The 19272-nt window shown below is 40.6% G+C and overlaps 1 protein-coding gene across 50 annotated transcripts in view; it reads right to left on the reverse strand.

The window, feature by feature from the left end:
* The window catches only part of TCF4 (transcription factor 4), a 380205-nt gene that overhangs the window by 30131 nt on the left and 330802 nt on the right, over nt 1-19272 (reverse strand). For 32 of the 50 annotated variants that reach the window (XM_069568875.1, XM_069568859.1, XM_069568864.1 and 29 more), the window contains 4 exons: nt 15374-15506; nt 5796-5863; nt 4602-4680; nt 1997-2073 (listed from right to left, as the gene is read on the reverse strand). In XM_069568875.1, the coding sequence (XP_069424976.1) occupies nt 1997-2073; nt 4602-4680; nt 5796-5863; nt 15374-15506 (357 nt within the window). The remainder of the gene's footprint in view (nt 1-1996; nt 2074-4601; nt 4681-5795; nt 5864-15373; nt 15507-19272) is intronic. The other 18 variants (XM_069568866.1, XM_069568862.1, XM_069568860.1 and 15 more) reach the window with 1 other exon arrangement.

A 19272-nucleotide genomic window follows, 5' to 3' on the forward strand; every position in this document is an offset into this window, starting at 1 on the left:
TCTTATTGAGTAGTAACAATTTTTAACTGGGTTTCTTGCCTTCTATCGATTATCACCTCTGTGTGTGTGTCAGAGGGAATCAGAGGCTCAAAACAGTTAAAGAACAAAATTACAAAAATTCTGTCAATCAAAGTGGTAGATTTCAAGACTGAGGAATCATAAAGACAAACGAATTGCTCACCCGGAGCCTCTAATTTATTTCAAAGCCCTTACTACAGTATAGAGCTCACTACTCTTATACAGTGAAAAAACCAACTGATCTTTTCATCCCAGCCATTAGGATCCGAGTTTTCCACAACTAGATAAGCCTACAGGATAGTTTTCGGTGAATAAAATGGACATGGAGATGTCTATGTTTTTGTTTTTTTTTCCAGTGTGACCAATAATGATACCAAACAACCATCTCCAGGGTGCACTTTAAAAGGTACCATTTCACTGAATCCTCATTCTACACGTGTAAGCGAAGAGGAAAGACATTATTATCCCTTCCACCATAGACATGCAAATGAGGCTCCAAGAAAACTAAGTCAATTAACTGCTCAATGCCATACTGCCAGGAAACGGTGACCTCAGGGCTGCAACCTTGAGTCTTCAACTCTAGTGCACCTTTGTGCTAGATCATGCTAGAATCCACTCGGATTTCTGATGGGCTGTGCAAGCAGAGATACCAGCTCTCCGGCATGAGAAAAATGATTTCTAAATTATTCTCCACTGACAGGAACAATGTTTGTCAAATATAGTCAGTCCATGGTACAGAGCCTTCTGACTTGGTGGGCTTGGGTATTACGGGGCTTCCCTTAAACTCATAGTGGAGTGGGTTGCCATGCCCTCCTCCAGGGGATCTTCTTGACCCAGGGATCAAACCTGCATTTCTTACGTCTCCTGCACTGTCTACCACTAGCGACCCCTGGGAAGGCCCTCAGAAATAAAAACGTAGTCTTTATAGTTATATAGTTGGAAAAAACCCAGCTATGACAAATGGGTCCCAGAGAATAACTGATGGAGAGAAACACTTCTAAGGATGATGGCTTATTTGGATGTGAGCTGCAGATTCATGGGGCTTAGATGGCACTTGATTGTCTCATGCTATGGTCATCTTATTGGCTAAAGAGAGGAGGTAGATGATTTACACACTACCGCTAGGAAGAATCCACCTCTGTATTCTCATTTTTAGATTTTTCTTCATTTAAATCATAAGCCAAAAGTAAGAAAGGAAACCCTGAATGGCTGACAGATAGACAGGCAAATTAACAGATATGCTTACCCCCATGTTCCATCTCAAAATATGGGAAGAAAAAGGGGAAACTCAACCCTGAAGGACAGCCTCTTGCTGCCACCCCCTCCCTGTGTGACTCATACACAGACCAGACAGTGCCTAGAGCAGAGCTGTTTCATGCAGGTTTCCAGCCACTTCCTTTGAGTGGAGTGTCAAACACTGAATCATCATGTGAGTTTTTATCATATTAATTACACCCAAGGAAAGTTTTCAGCGATTCCTTACAAGAGAAATTTAATGAAATTACTACATTTCCATGAGAATCAAAGTGAACGAGGAGAAAAGCAGGAGGCTTCTTAGTCAGAAGTCAAGAAGAAAATTCCTATAAACCCATTATTCTGGAAAGCAAACTAGAGACACAGAGACTCTCCAAGTGTTCTGGCTCCACGCCATAGCTGGAACTCCAGCACGGACACCAGGAGAGGTATTTAATCACTGACACACGTGTATTTCCCCAACAAGGGGAGGAGGCCATGATCCTTCCCAGATTCTTATCTGGTTCTAGATACACAGGAGCCCTGAGGCTTCCACTATAGCAGGAGCCGGGTTACCGTCTACAAACAGGAACAAGCATAGGCTAATAACTCTGCCTCTGACCAAACCCGTGGGCTTACATCAACCACAAGTTCCTATTAGTGAAAATAAGACTCTTGAAGAGCGAACTGGATGGAAAAAGAGAAGCAGGCCTGAGAATGGTCAAAGTGAGCAGATGAAACTTACCAAAGAGTGTAAAGGTCCTTCGTAATTAGGAGATGATGAAGCCTGTCCTCCATTTCTAGACCAAACAGCTGTGCCTGCTGACAGGAAAATGGGAATTGCAATGAGATCTGTATAATCCTAAGGATAACCTTACCAACATTTTAAACAGTTCTTTTAGAAATCAGCATATTGATTTCTATCTGGACATTAAGGAAATACATGTAAACTGCCCATACAAGAATTTAGGGCCAAGGAAAACATTTTAAACATAAAATAGGTAGACTATACACGGACTCAGAATTCTCTCAGGCTTCCTCGTAAAAGGGAACATTTAATTAATTGTGAATTTTAGCTGGAGAAATGTCCTTTTGATGGAAAACCATCACTACACAGCCAAGGTACTTTTAAGAGCGCAAAGAGGGGTTTTCATTACACCTTCATGCAAAGCCAGTTTGTTAAAACCAAAATTCTCTCACCAATGAAAAACAGCTTTGCTACTTGTTTTTAAATGATCCTTAAGAAGGGATACACCTTCAGAAACTTTTCAAGGAAATAAGATCTACTAGAGATTTAAACACTCAATATAACAACATTAAGTAGTTTCTTCTGAAGAAAGCACATTTTTAATGATTCACTAAACTTGAAGGTAAAGAAAGATTGCTGTTATAATAAATAGAACATGTCTAACCTATCAATTTAAAAATAAAAACCACTTTTAAATTGAAAATAATACACGCTCATGTAGAAAACTTGGAAAATAATTGAAGAAAGGAAAAAAAAAATCTGTGATCTCACTGAAATCACAGTCCCTGATACTGCTGGCGCTGTAAAAATCCATTCTTCCTGCCACTCTTGGGTGTGCACGTGTGTATTTTTATGCTAAATAAAAATAGAATGTTTTGTCCAATTACTTTCAGTGAAAAAATCTGGACAGAGCCCGTGGTGTGAAAATAGCAGTCTGTCCCCATCTCTCCATCTTTATCAAGTGCTCTCTCCCTAACGTGTGGTCTTTTAGGCTGGATAACCAGGACCTCAAAGGTGGCCTTGTTTCAGGGTCTTCCACATGCAGCATGTTACTCAGGTTTGGGGTATTTGTGGCATTTTCTGGAACGATGTGTGCATCGTCGCTTCCCCTCCGAACTTTGACCTGAAGTGGACTGGCAGAGCACTGAGTCCCTGATTCTAGCCTGAGCTCTGATATTACTACTGAAGATTTTCAGCAAATCCCATACCCTTTCCGGGCCTTCATACATCCATCTGTAAATCAGAGCATCAGACTGAAACAGCTGTTTCTCAAACTTTATATTAGATTCAAGAACATTCTTGCTTCCCCCATATTATAAAATAGACAAAATTAGAGTTGCTTCATTTGAAATGGGGAATGTGGGAGCTCTCCCTACTCAGACTCCCTCACCCCTGGCCCCTCTGTACTATCTCAGTCTGTCTCTGACTTTGGATGCTGACACCTGTGATCGCTTTCTAGAGCCTAACAATATGGCACTAAGCCAAAAATGTACAACTCTGAACTTTACTTCCCTGCCACGGGGACTGTTTCAGTGCTATTCCATTATCTTCTTAACGTCACCTCTGGCTTTCCCAGTTTTAGCACTGCCTCTCTGGAGATATGGACTGGAAGGGCCAGCTTTTTCCCTCTTCTGTGATTTCCTCCTGTCAATGGAGACTGGGAAAGGCTGATATTAAGTCTCCCCTAAGCCCATGGCCATCAACTCTGAAAGCTCTGTGGCCAGGTGAAATCTCTGATTCTTTATCAAGGAATTTACTTTACAATGGGGTCATGGGAGTGCTGTATGTAGGGAATAATACAGAGATTGACGCAGCAACATTCAGGCAAGTGACTACAGTCTACATTAGGGTAAGATCAGGCTTCAATAAGGTACAGATATGATTTTTTTTTTTTTAAAGAAGCCACCTATCCTCCTTCCGAAGAGCAGAGATAGGCACCAGACAGGGTCTTTCTGGAAACATTTATACTGGAAGGGCAATGAGCCCTTTAAATGGAGCTCTGAAGAGTGCAACGCTTTACTAACACCATTTTTAACAACTTATAATTTTATTATCTGAAGCCACAGGTCATGTTAACTTGTTCTATTGTAAACGGCAAACATCCTCTTTAACTCCACACAGTTATGTCACAATTTATTTACACAATTATAGTTTTCTTCAAACCTTCCAATAACATGGACTTTAAAGAGGGAATCTGAAAAGCCTGAAATTTCCGGGAGAAATGATCCTTTTGAATAGTCTATGTTTGATGAATACATAATCTGCATTTCTATTCCCGATGATGTGAACTGGTTTTCCCGCTGAAATTTTTGTTGGAGTATATTATTCTGTTGAGTATTTTTTGTAAAGAAAAGTTTAAGAAGTAAGTTTCCCAAGTGCCTGTACATTCTAAACGCATGAACTTTCAAGAAAAGTTTTGGATATAAATGACTTCGCCATCGCACGGCCGTGTCTGTCTCTCCCACCCCTTCCTATTGGTCTGCTGGGAAACGCTCTATTTTGAGTGTTTGGAGGGAGTGAGTTTCCCCCAGCAGCACAGGAAGCATGAGGGGGAACCGTTCTATAAGCTGACGCTCAGATGCAGTGCATTTAGGTACCGTACCTGAGAGAGATGGAGGCGAGCCAACAGGAGTTGAAGGGTTTGATGAAAAGCTGTTGTTAGTGTGATCTGGAGAATAGATCTTAAAACAGTGGGGAGAAAAAACAACAACAACAAATCCTCATTCATGGGGAATAAACATGCCACAATTTAAACTACAAAGCATTAATGCGATTCATCCACAAATTCCAAGGTGCAAAATACACTTAACAATCAACTACAGTACCGATATTCTAAAACGAAAAACTTAATTACTTTTTCAAAAGAAGAGCTCTTGAGCTGCTCGAAGATAGTAGGGGGAAAAACTGAACTGAGTCAGCACAGACCTTGGTTCTGTCCATTTCTTCCCGTTTCCTCCCCTGTCTGCATGGCCATGAAGCTACAAAGATACACCAAACCTCCCTTTCTTCCTCCACAAAACAAGAGGTCAGACAGCATCACACCCTAAGACTTTTGCTCAACTCCTTCTTCATTACGTTTACGGTATCTGGTTCCAAGGCAGGAGGACGCTCAGTCTAAAGAAAAACTTTTCCATAGCTCACAAGGCTAACATAAATCAAATGCATCCATGCCCCAGTGATAAGGAAAACCCAACTGAAGAGACGAAACGTCAGAGCAACAAATCTCTGCTTATATTTACAAATGATCACGTTTAGCTTTTGAAGACAATACCATGTACACTCCCTCAGACGAGGAAGGGCTACCATTGGTCACTGGTGAATATGGAAGAAATGCTGGATCTTAGCTTCCTGGCAGTGGGCAGGCAAAGCAGAGAAGCCAAGTGCCAATGAAGTAACAAATGAACCTCGGTTATGGTGGTTTTTTTAAAAAAGTTTCTTTCTCAAAATATTTTAGAACTGCCCTTTGGCAAAGTCAGTCTTAGCTGGTCAATCAATGAGCCCCCCAATGACTTTAGAGAAAAATAAGACATCAGGATAGAAAACCTATACTCTTAAAGGCCCTAAGAATATCCACAAATCCATAACTGAGTACCACCTGCAAGATGGGAGAGACCAGCCATCCGCTGGAATCTTCAGTGTTCTCTATTTTTTCAACGATTATTATGCAAGGAAGCTAGCCTTTCCAAAAATCAAAGCTATTTGCCATCCATTTTCTAAAATTCTAAATGTCCACTTTTGATTAAAGTTCACCCGTCTGCCGAGGAACATCTGAAGTCCAATGTCAACATTTCCTCACCGAAGCAAGTGCTTTCCCCAAAGCATCGCCAGTCTGGGAGCTGCCTGCTGCCCCGCTTCCTCTATTTGCTGCAAAAACAAAAGGCAGAATATGAAAAGCCAGACGGTGAGACATCGAACAATTTTCTATTCCTGGTCCATTTACTCACAATTTAATTGCATTTTTAATGGTAATTACAACACATTAATATTTAATTAGCATTAATTTGTTTGCTGAGGTAGATGTCAAATATATTCATGTTACATTTTTTTTAACAGATAAAATATAAACCTGACATCCTGGTTTAAAGATAAAGTGTTTCAGTTGCTATTACTTTTCCCCTGGTTGTCTGTGAGTGGTTAAGTAGTCAAGAGTAGTAGGTGAGCATATGAGGTTCATTGCTAAAAAGTACGCAGTGCTTTCAGACCTCTGAAGCTCTCATAGCTTGCTTTTATTTACATTTTATATAGTAAACTGAATTCACTTCACGAATAAGAGTTACATCTGCTTTCAAATTGAAAAATTAATTTTTGCTATATAGCAAAGTGAGATACTTCTCTCAGAGTTCCACAATAAACAAAACAAAAAAATCTGTAACAGGCCTGGCAGCTTCTTAGGAGGGAAGATATTTTTAATATTTTGAGGAAAATATAGTCTTCACACATTTTAAAGTCTGTGTTCATATTTAAAGAATTTGAACTCTGATGCTGTTAAAAGTCAATATCGTCTCCAATTCTGGAGGAAAAATAAGTGTACATGACGACGAAGTGGTCTCTACTATCTAAACACCAGTGTTTTTACCCAGAAGATGGATGAATAAAGGGTACAGCTGGCCCTCTGTTTCCACAGATTTTGCACCCAAGGATTTAATCAAACTCGGATCAAAAATTTTCAGAAAAAAAATTCCATACCCTTCCAAAAAGCAAAACTTGAATTTGTTGGTGGTAGCAACTATTTACATAGACTTACATTGCCTTGAGTATTATAAATAATCGAGAGATGATTTAAAGTATATGAGAGGATGAGCAAGGGTTATATGGGCTTCCCTGGTGGCGCCAGTGGTAAAGAATCCACCTGCAAAGCGGGAGATGCAAGTGTGATCCCTGGGTCAGGAAGATCCCCTTGAGGAGGAAATGGCAACCAACTCTAGTATTCAAGCCTGGAAAATCCCATGGACAGAGGAGCCTGGTGGGCAACAGTGCATAGAATTGCCAAGAGTCACACACGGCTGAGCACACACATATGCAAGGGGTGTATGCAAACACTGCACCCTTTTCTATGAGGGACTTGATCATCCTCAAATTTAGGCATCTGCAGGGGACCCCTGAAACATCCCCTCAGCAGGATACTGAGGGAAGGCTGCCTGTTAATAGCAGGATATAGATTCAAACACATAGTTCAAAATCAGCTCTAATAAACAAGGGTTTTCTTTAATTGAAGGATAATGGCTTTACAGTATTGATTCCTGCCATACATCAAGAGGAATCAGCCATAGGTGTACGTATATCCCCTCCCTCGCACTTTCTACCCCTCTAGGTTGTTGCAGAGCCCCTCTTTCAGTTCCGTGAGTCATATGGTAAACTACCACTGGCTCTCTATTTTACAAATGGTAATGTGTTTCCATGTTACTCTTTCTATTCATCTCAGCCTCTCCTTCCTCCCTCTGCCCTAGTCCATAAGTCTGTTCTCTAGCTTTTGAAAGTAATTTGCCTTTATAAAATGGTACAGCCAGTGGTGTTCTTCTCTTAGATTTATTAAGGCCTCAGCATAAGCAAGTAGATCTAATATTTAAATAAAACCTATTAAACTCTAGGGGAAAGTGTTTGTCACTATTTTGTGAAATAAGAAAAGGAAATACTAAATCACTGGATTAATTCAAGCAAAACTTCATTACAAATTTAAATTAAAAAAAAAAATTCCCAGCCTTATCCTCAACCCAAGAAAGCACTTTTTCTAGCAAACGTGTCATCTTCAGCTTCCAGATCTGTAAAATAAAGTCATGGGATCAGCTCTCAAGAGATCAAATTATCTTTGTCTCTAGGTTATAATTTCATCCTCCTGACCTCTACTTAGTATAGTTAAATTATGCTTGTTATTTTTATATATTTACATGTTGGGTATGACAGTTTGATAATCTTTTGATGTTTGCTTTATTTGATTAACAAAACTCACCCCTACATTCGTTAATTACTAAAACTGAAAGAAAGCTGTATGTAATGAAAAGAACACAATCACCTTCTGTCAAGAAAAAAAAGGAAAAACTATTCTTTCTCACATCACAAATTCATAATGTTAAAAATATATTAGTTGTTAGTACTAAGGATTTTATGCATAAGGAAGTTCTCTGAAATGACGGTCCAACATCATACAATGAACTAGTGGAAGGAACTCACAGATATCAAGAGTACTAAAAATACACAATATAAAGAGATAATTCAAATTATTATCTGGTGTGAAAGTAAAAATTTCTGCATCAAGGAGTTCTTTTAAAACTGAAGACAATTCTAAAGGAAAATAACAAGGATTCTGAAAACACAAAGAGCATTAACATTTTTCAGCATGTATTACCATGGTATTGGGAGATAATTACACATACATTTTTCCTTCCCTTCCAGAAGCAATATTATCATTATTCTTAAAATTAGGTTTATCAGTCAAAATAATTTGGATATCTGCTCGACTAGAAAACAGACCTTCATGAAATGAAAATTCAGAGCCACATCAGAAAAAATTACATTATCTAACAAAGAAACTAAACCCAACTAGGATAAGATATTGCTATAATTATAGATAAAGTTTGCTATGGTAGCTTTCAAAAGATTAATTCTTTGAACAGTTTTAAAATGAGAATAGTAAAGGTTTTAAAATATATTAATGAAACCAAATTAGGAAGAATTGAAAACCAATAAAAATATTTTAGAGATATGTAAAAAAGAAATTACACTCCCAATCTATCCCACCTCCCTCCCAACTTTCCCTCTCTGGTAACCATAAATTCATTCTCTAAATCTGTGAGTCTGTTTCTGGTCTGTAAATAAGTTCATTGCTCATTTGTATCTTTTTTTTCCCCTTAAAGATTGACATGTACACACTGCTATATTTAAAATAGGACCTATTGTAAAAAAAAAAAAAAAAGAATAAGCCTAAATCAAAAAACAAATTATTATGGCATAAAAATCATACTTTAGAAGAGACAAGATACAACCCTTATGGTCTCTTCATACCACAGCCTTCTAACTGAACTTTCTGTTAAGTCCCTGTTTTACACGAGGAGGCATGAGGACTTGGGGGTATAATAAAAAGACAGAATGTAACTCCTTACCTCATACTGTCATGAAAATGTTTCAGAAAACTACAAAGGCTACTCATGGAAGTCACTGATAAGAACAGACTTTTATTTTTTTTTAAATATAGAGCCATTCTACCTGCAACAGCTGGAGAATCAACCCCAGGGCTCAAATTTCAAAGCAGTTTACTGGGACCAGTTTGCCCTTACACTTGGAATGCCTTTTGTTCTGTTCCAGGAAACACTGGAGAAGACACATTTTCAAGAGTCCTTAAACATGTTAAGCTACACGGATCCTCCTCCTAAAGATTCTCTTTTTAGTTATGTGCCTGATATGTCAAAGGGCATAAGTAATCAGAAAGTGAATATATATTTAATACTGAAATAGCAAAATTTCTTCTATGTTGAGTAATGAGTCACGCTTAGCAAACCACACTTCTCATTAAGTGTGTGCACATCAAATCTACTTTTCTACCTTTCATGTAACAGGACTTGATTACTATTCTAAGCCTGAGTGTTTGTCCAGGTATTATGAGAAATTACCAAAATGCCCACATAGCAGAAATAAAGAGAAGAACTACTATCCCTGTTTGATATAAAACTGGATTGATCTCTTATGTGATTTTAGCTCTTAGCAATTTCCCTAGCTAAAGAGAGGGAAAAAAATCAAGTCTCTAAGCAGAGCTGTAACATGAATATGATTGAAGATGAGTGATTATTAAGAGGAACTATAATTTGGTAGGAGGATTCGACACTGCCAACCACCCAAGCATTGTTCAGATGGCTTGAACACAGGCGCTACTGCTGGCTAGAAGATGGGGCAGAAAGCAGGGGTTAGTCTTTTCAGCTACAAGTGGAACCACCCTCAGTCTCAGTTTCCACTTTGGAGAAAATGGCAATTCCCATTAGAACACACCCTGATCCAAACATCAGGATAAGTGGTATCTGGGGGCTGACTACTGAAACAACAGAATTTGGAAATGTGTTATCCCTTTATTGCACACCCAGAACCCCAGGCTGGGTGCATCCTGAAGCTATAAAAGGATGTGTGTGCTCAGCTGCTCAGTCATGTCTGGCTCTTTGTGGCCCGCCAGGCTCCTCTGTCCATGGGATTTTTCAGGCAAGAGTACTGGAGTGGATTGCCATTTCCTCCTCCAGGGGATCTTCCTGATTCAGGATCAGGGATCAAACTCCTGAGTCTCCTGCATTGGTAGGTGGATTCTTCGTCACTGAGCCAAGGGCTAGCGCTATAAAAAGATGAAGTGTAATTCATAGTGTCTTTGCCTGAAAGAAGACGATGGTTTTAAAATTTAGGTTTTCCTGAACTGTGTCCAAGCAACCCTCATGTTATTCAACTAGCAGACACAGCATAATAATGTCACGAGCTTCTCAACAAAGATAAAAGAAGAATTCCCAGCTCTCCTACGACCTACAATATTAGAAGAAGAACTCAAGTACAGGCTACCAAACTCTGAACTTTTAGCAGGACAGATTCCTAGGAATTCAAGGGGGAAGCTGGGCCCCATCAACCACGTGCAGGAAATGGATGAGAAGACTTAAATCACACTGGTTTACTGTTCTCCGTTGGTGGTCTTTGTAACTAAGATGCCGCGACACTGCTGGATAAAATTCCTGTTGCTCTTATGCTCTGTGCCTGTTCATCACCCAAGTGTATTTGAAGGCTCAAGATTCTTGTAAAAGATAAAGTGAATCTTATGCGACTATTCTCATAATAAAATTACTGTGAAACCGGGTCCTCAAGGGAAAAAGGATGTAATGTTTCTACTAGAAAAGCCACACACTAAAACCCATCATGTCACACAAACATGTCATTAGAAGTGAAAGTTGGAAGCCAGATTAATTCATGAACCAGATAGATATTCCAGGGTAATCTTTAGCATATGTTGTATTCCATCAATCTTCATAGGCTGTTCCTTCAACACTGTTTGGTTTGAGGTTTAAAGGCATGGTGAATACCACGCATTAGACAGGCTGGTTCAAGACTAACAAAACAATAACAGTTATTATAAGCATTATGCTAGCTGTATGCCCAATTCCCTCTGAGAAAGGAGGGTGTGTCGCCCCCAACCACAAGCGGTCACACCCCTGGAATGTACACCAATGGTATCTCCCCTTGGGGAACTGGAGCATTCTCCCGTGGGTAGCTGTAGGGGATTGTGTGATGCTAGGTAGGTCTCTCAATCCTTTTGAAGAGAAAAAGCTATTGGATTTTGCAAGTAGGAAGGAAATATGGAGACAGTAGGTACTACTGGGTTGGCCAGAAAGCTAGTTCTGGTTTTTCCATAAGATGCTCCATGTACTATGTATGTGCCTCCATTCTCTAGACACTTCTTCCCTCTAGAATTGGTACCTAGTAACTTTTTCCATTTCCTCCTCTGGGCGCCTGCTCACAGGTAGAAGCTCTGAACTGCAATGACTCTAAAGCACAACCAGCTAGTGTTATACTGAGAAAGTTTCAGGAAGCAAGTTGAAAGGCTCTGATGGTGGTAACTCTTGAAGCCCTTAGACTCAGCTTTTATCCTTAACTGGCCACCCCATCAGTTAAACGACTAAGAATCCATGGTGTGTCTCATGCATTTTATTTCTATCATTCCAGAGTGCTTAATCCACCCTTCTAAGTCAGACGTGCCTAATGCACTCTAGCATTTGCAGAAAAGCAGTGGACGGCATGCTGCAAGTAAATCTCTTACTGTACAATTCTTTCAAAAATCCATGGATGAATGTGACATTAAAAACAACAACAAGAAAACCCTCTGTCATTAACACAATCAGAGTCAGTTCTGCTCTTCCTCAGCTTTTCTCAAAAAATGATACTGGGCATAAAAGGGCAAAAGACAACACAAGAAACAATGACCACCCCTCCAAGTCAAACACAAGCCATCCCAAACCTCCGTGAGCATATCCCCTCTTTTGAGATACAGGGGACAGATCCAGAGGCAAGGGAGCATGTTTCCAGACAGGGTACCTGCTGATGGGTCCAGATTTTACAACTCACTCCACAAGCATTTTGCTCTTCTATGATCGGTTGAGGACAGTCGCTGACTGCCAGGAAGACACAGTAAAACGTGAAGCTGTGATCTTCCTCTTGACGGAAAAAGCCTCTTCCTAAGACACCAACGCCATTTATGAAAAGTCTGCACTGCCTTGCTGCTTTCCACCAAGAAAACTTGAAGAATGCGATGTCCATGTGTTAGTGCTTGAACCCCATTCTTACGGCATTAGTATTGCTTACAGTCATTTTCTACAGAATCATGTGTGTAATCTCAAACATGTGTCAGGCTGTGTGTTCCCTATTTACCAATTATTTAATTAACTCTGTTTGTTCTTTGAGATACAGGCAATGTAATATTTCTTTATTTCCTGTATTTCAGAATGAGTGAGTATATGCCAAATACTTTCAAAAGTCTACAGATGTATCCGATTAATCCATACTGTTTGTTAGGGAAGTATCACTAACATCAGAAGAGAAATCTTCTCTTCTTGTTCCACAGACATGCTGCCATCCCTGCCTTCTACCACACTCTGAAAAATCGAACCAAAACCTCGGAGAATTAAAAGTGCAAAGAAACAGGAGTGACTTGGACCTTGTGCAAATATGAAGGCTTATTATTATACTTAAATTCTCCTCTGTATTTTAACTTAAGGAATTAGAGGATGTATTATTTTAAGGATGAACATTCTAGAATGTTCTCCCTTAAAGTAATCCTAAAGTAAAAGTATGTATGCAAATTAATAAAGATCTATTCCTCCAAAAAGCTGAATTACCATGTCTACTTATGTCCCGAAATGATTGTAAAGCTTTCTCACAAGTTGCTAGAAGATTTTGACAAGTACACTGATAATGTCAGAGTAATTTATGCAATAAAGTTGTTCCTAAAAAGCTTTCTCTGGATTCCAGAAATCTCACACTTCTCTCATTGAAAAGTATAGCTCCTTTATTATTGTCTAGACCCTCCCTCCACTTAAACAGGGCCCTCTGGTCTGTATAGTAAGTCCATCTTAACATAGCTGGGCCCTATATATTAGTATGTAGAAGTCACCAATTAACGCTCTACCCGCCCAGACCAAATAAAAAAGGAGGGTAGACATTCCTGTTCTTGTGGATACAAGCCAGTGATGAGCCAATCAGCTTAAATAGGGCGAATTCCATTCCAACTGAGACTCGTGGCCCTGCTGACCACAGGGCATGGAGGATAATCACACCACCTCATAAGATCTTTCTTCCCAAGTCCTAGGGACTCTTACAGGAACTGTTTGGCAGATCAGTCAACACAACTCTTTTTTCAAACAGTGCCTAAGTTTGCTTTCCTCAGCTCAAGCTTTTGCTCTACCTTTCTACCTTCCTAAAAAAAGAAAATTACTCAAACCACAAATAGACAGGAAATCTGCCTTGTAAAAGGATGAATGACCGGTCATCCTTCTTTATAACTAAGACCTCATGACTGTAGAAAGGGGCTTTCCATTTGTCAAACCACACTGAAGTGAAATACGCTTTTCTCACTCTTTCAGTTCTGCACTTCTTTCTTTCTTCTTGTTTTTCGGATCTGCCAAAACTGCACTGAGAGTTGGCAAAACTTCCCCACATGACCTCTGTCCATAGCTCTCCAAGGTCAAACCGACACAACGCACCGGTAGAGGCTTCATTATGAAAAGTCACAAAAATGGAAACTATTTCCTAAATTCACCTCTCAGTGAGACAGGGCAGTGAAAGGAAGGGCTGCTAGATGGCTCATCTCAAGTGTGAAGTATATTACTGAGTAAGCAGGGACTGTATTCTTTAGGCAGAATTACATTTGCAACATTTCAAAACACATCTCTTCTTTTTCATCAAAAACGCTCCCCCTCATAAGTGATTCATACCACTTCCCCAAGTTCCAGAGACTATCCAAAGAAAATTTTTTAAACAACTGCAAAGAGCTAAAGGAACTACTCCTCCGTCACACATTCTTATCTTTAAAATGTACAGTTAGGGACTTCCCCGGCAGTCCTGTGGTTAAGACTCCGCTTCCAATGCAGGGGGCCAGGATCAATCTCTGATCGGGGAACTAAGATCCCACATGCTGTGTGGCTTAGCCAAAATAAATAAATAAATACACATTCCAGTCTCAGTGCGTGCTCAGTCGTGTCTGATTCTTTGCGACCCCATGGACTGTAGCCCGCCAGGCTTCTTTGTCCATGGAATTTTCTAGGCAAGAATACTGGAGTGGGTTGCCATTTCCTGCTCCAGGGGATCTTCCTGACCCAGGGATCAAAACTGTGTCTCCTGTGTCTCTTGCATTGGCAGGCGGATTCTTTATCATGAGCCACCTGGGAGCCCCCTCAAATAAAAAATAAATGTACAGTTAGTGTCCTCATCACTGACTGGACCCACGGGAAGGGATCACAAGGCCGAGTTAGTTGTGGGTTTGAGCTGGAACCAGAGTAGGTGGTGAGCAGAGGAAGTCTGAGGTTTTAAGAAGACCCTGCAGTGTCAGACTGCACCTCTCATCTGAATGACAAGGTTGCTGAAGGCAGAATCAGAAGGTGGTGGTTGCCTCCCCACAGGGGCAGCCTACCTAGCTCTTCCCTCAAGAGAAGAGTGTTGCTGGGGTAACCATCCATCCTGGGGAAAGGACCACAATGAACATCACAAAAACTTAGAGATGATGGCTTCATTTATTTGACAGGACACTCTACTTGGGTCTTGACTCATGAGTAACTTTGCTGAGAAAAAGCAGCAAGTAAATTCTGGCTCACTGATGCCTAGCCATCTCCTCTCCAGTAAGCCTGCAAACACTTCTTCCCATCTGGAGGATTCCACAATGCCACATCCTCCAGAAGGTAAAACTATCTAGTTCTTAATAGGTATGTCTGAACATCACATGAACTAGTTTCCAGAAGACAGTGGTGTGTGACAGTGAAAAGCTTAGCATGGTGACTGGAATTTGAGAATGGCTAGTAACTCCTAGTAAGAGCTATTAAGCCTTTTATCTTACTAATTTTCAATGGCTCCTCTAAGAAAAGTTCGCTTTATTAGCTATTTCAGAGTGTGAGAAGCATGCGTTCATCTATTCAAACTTAGTTCAATCTAATCACTCGTGGTGGAGACAGTCAGCCAAATAGCAGTTTCTTGGAACAAAAAGAGATTACAGTCAAGATAATGACGATTTCTATTTGGCTCATTTGTTCATGTGATAAACACTCATGGCTCGATTACTGTTCAGTGATGGGATTGGGGGCAGAAAAAGAATTCCTTGATGATTAAACCCTGACACTGGTTGTCAGCAGCAGGATCGGCGTTTCCACGACTCACCCATTATGCTGTCTGTCCCGTTGGCAGGAGGCGTACACGATGAGGTGCTGTAATGGTTGGTACCACTACGGTGGAAAGTGGACATCGGAGGAAGACTAGAATTGATGTCTGCTGAGGAGTGTGATGGATAGCCCTGTGGCAAGAAGCAGAGAAAGGAGGCCATATTCAATCACAAAATATTTAGTGGCTCAGTTTTCCAATACTTCTTTCAGAACTCTTCATTTTACAATGGAGACAGCCCTTGGAATTTCAAAATATCCAAGAATACATCTTGCTTAGATCTGACAGCTTTCATTTTTCAAGTAATAAAATACAAAGACGTAGTTGGTTTGGGTTTGCATCAAAGCTAGAGGAATATAATGGCAATGCTAAGCCTTGAGAAATGGTCACCATCTCTAAATACGAAAATTATTCTTAAAAGCAGGTCTGGGACTTTGGCAACAATAAAAGACCATCACTACTGTTATTCTTCTGTACAGCCTATTGATCAGGTAAGAAAGAGCCCATAATGTAATGAATAAAACTCCAGCATGACCCTCAGGGTTCACATCACACCCTACCCTGACCTTCTGAAAACTAACTGGCCAAGAATAACCAGTCTCAAATCTTCCTGACAAACTGGTCCTCCTCCTGAACTCCAGCAACAACAAAATGGTAAACGAAAAACTTGAAGAGCAGTTAATGATTGAATATATCTCTAAAGTATCAACATGTATAAAGTCTTATGTCAATGACTATGTTGAATTACCCTGGAACAAATGAAATGAGAAGAACTTATTTCATATCATTCCTTATAGGTTCTCGCCCTTAGCAATTCACCGTAGAGTTGACCATGAAAAAGAATATCTTTCACAGAATGCGTTCAGGCTTAGCTCTCGGTATGACTCTCATACTAGCTATTATCTGGTATCTCACAAGTGCCTGCTACTGCTGCTAAGTCGCTTCAGTCGTGTCCGACTCTGTGCGACCCCATAGATGGCAGCTCACCAGGCTCCCCCCATCCCTGGGATTCTCCAGGCAAGAACACTGGAGTGGGTTGCCATTTTCTTCTCCAATGCATGAAAGTGAAAAGTGAAAGTGAAGTCGCTCAGTCCTGTCCGACTCTTAGCGACCCCATGGACTGCAGCCCACCAGGCTCCTCCATCCATGGGATTTTCCAGGCGAGAGTACTGGAGTGGGGTGCCATTGCCTTCTCCATCACAAGTGCCTGTAAGGTGACAAATTAGTTGCTCCCCAAACACCTGCTTGTTGTCCAATGAGCAGATCAGTAAGAGGAACATGGTTATTTACAAAAAACATAGTTATTCACAAAATGGAGCTATTTTCTTTTTCAGGCTACAGTAGTTAGAAAGTAAAGCTCACAGGTATTTGACTATATGACAGACATGTAAAGGAAAAATATTTAAGTTGAAATATACTTTTTCCTTGCTATGCGCCTTTATTATGTCACTACAGGAGATTCTGTTGAAATCAGAGTTTGGATACGATGCCCAAAGTCAGAGGAACTTAAAGCCCAGACATCTAGTCACGAGACGTGGACCCCCTGTATCACAGGATCCCTTATTTATTTGGTGAGGCCCATCTTGGGTTCAGCCTCTCCCCTGAGGATCCCTTCCCACTTCCAGCCTCTTCACAGTCTCTTCTCCCTGATTTCCATTCTGCGCTGTGCCATTCAACACTCCATTGCTGCTGCTAGAGCTGTTTATCTGCTCAGTCACGTGGGGACTCTTTTGCAACCCCATGGACTCATAGCTCACCAGGCTCCTCTGGGATTTCCCATGCAAGAATACTGGAGTGGGTGGCCATTCCCTCCTCCAGGGGATCTTCCCTGAAATGCTGCTTTTCCAGGCTTTCTCTTTCAAGAGCGTTTCCACCTAAACGGAAACGCTTCAAGATGAGATAACAGAGTTCACAGTTCTGCCTCTCACAACCTGTGGCTGAGTGCTGAACATACTCATCCTATGAGCAGCTCAAAGAACAACTGGTTACCAGTTGGTGGTGGTGCTTTAGTCACTAAGTCCTGTCTGAATTTTGCGACCCCATGGACTGTAGCCCAACAGGCTTCCCTGTCCATGGGATTTCCCAGGCAAGCATACTGGAGTGGGTTGCCAGTTCCTTCTTCAGGAGGTTTTCCTGATTCGGGGATCAAACCTGGGTCTCCTGCATTGCAGGCGAACTCTTTACCAACTGAACCACCAGAGAGCAGCTCGTGTTTCATAAACAGTGGATTGAAATACTACTTATTTGAGAGACAAGTAAAGAGTCCAGAAAATAAATCTGTATTTTGGAGTCAGGTCTGCCAGTGACATGGCAGATGCCTTTGAAAATATTACCTCTACACACCCCAAACAGTCCAACAAAAAGGTCAGCTTCAGTGAGATAGTTGGGATGATGCCTTTAAACATGTCCAAGTTCCCAAGAATGCTTTTCAAACTTTTAAATTTCTTGGACCTCTTTGCTTGACCAAAAATTCCTTAGGCCACCTGTTAAACTCATTTCTACTTGGCACTTCCAGAAAACCTCAACTAGTCCATGAAATTTTCTCCAAAGGATAATAGAGTGAGCCCATTACACAGTACAACTGACCTAAAAAGCTGGATAAGCCATGGAAGACCAAACTTAAACAGCTATTTTTGCTCAAGAACTATAGAATATAATAATGTGGAAAAAAGAAACAAACTATGGAAAAAGAGAAATAAAAGGAAAAAAGATTGTTTGATTTCATTTTTACCCAGTCCTAGACCATGCTGAATTTTTGAAGAATAGACAAACTGGATAAATCAGCCCCAAGTTTTCAAAAACCAAAACAGAGGAAAAGAATTTTGGAAAATATTTAAATAACTATAATAATGGGAGGATGAGACAGGAAAAAGATTATCATATCAGTAAGAATTTTTAGGCCCTTTTAACTTGGTATAAAATGGAATAACCCTTTGTCAGATGTCAGGATTTGACAAAGGGTTACTCCTAAATTCAGAGACTAAAAAGGAACGTTCTTCCCCATAGACATTAATGGGGAAACCAATGCAATTCATGTAAATTAGTTATTTTTAGAGACTCACAGAAAATTAGATGCTGAAATAAGTTAATGAGATTTATAACTAGATTATTTTACAAGGCAAAGGATCTTGACAACTACTGTCTCTCAAAGACATAATAAATACACCACAGAGATTATGAGTGATATGTGAATACTGTCTCTTTTAGAGTATTTAGGGATCAGCTATAAGAGGTCCCATTAGTCTTTCTTACTCCAGCTATTAACAATGTCTGCCCTGCCCACCACGAAGGCAAAGGACAAGGGAAGTAAGACAGGGTGCTATGGTCTGCGTGTGCTTGGTCGTGTCTGACTCTTTTGTGACCCCATGCCGCCAGGCACCTCTGTCCATGGGACTTCCCAGGCAAGAATACTGGAGCGGGGTAACATTTCCTCCTCCAGGGAATCTTCCCAACACAGGGATCGAACCCACGTCTCTCGCATCTCCTGCACTGGCAGGCAGATTCTTTACCACCAGCGCCATCTGGGAAGCCCCAGGTGTTAAAGGCTTTGCTGCTGCTGCTGCTAAGTTGCTTCAGTCGTATCCGATTCTGTGCGACTCCATAGACAGCAGCCCACCAGGCTCCCCTGTCCCTGGGATTCTCCAGGCAAGAACACTGGAGTGGGTTGCCATTTCCTTCTCCAATACATGAAAATGAAAAGTCAAAGTGAAGTTGCTAAGTCGTGTCCCACTCTTAGCGTTAAGGCTTTACATGTCCACTATTTATTTATTTTTTACTTGATACCCAATTATAGTGTATGTGGAGTCTACTGACAGAGTTAAGTGTTGAAAATATTTCCGTGAGTAATGTTTTTTATTAAATGATGAGTTGATCGTTCAAAGATTAGAAAATATGATCAC

Source organism: Ovis canadensis, chromosome 23, assembly GCF_042477335.2.
Source record: "Ovis canadensis isolate MfBH-ARS-UI-01 breed Bighorn chromosome 23, ARS-UI_OviCan_v2, whole genome shotgun sequence".
Taxonomy (NCBI): domain Eukaryota; kingdom Metazoa; phylum Chordata; class Mammalia; order Artiodactyla; family Bovidae; genus Ovis; species Ovis canadensis.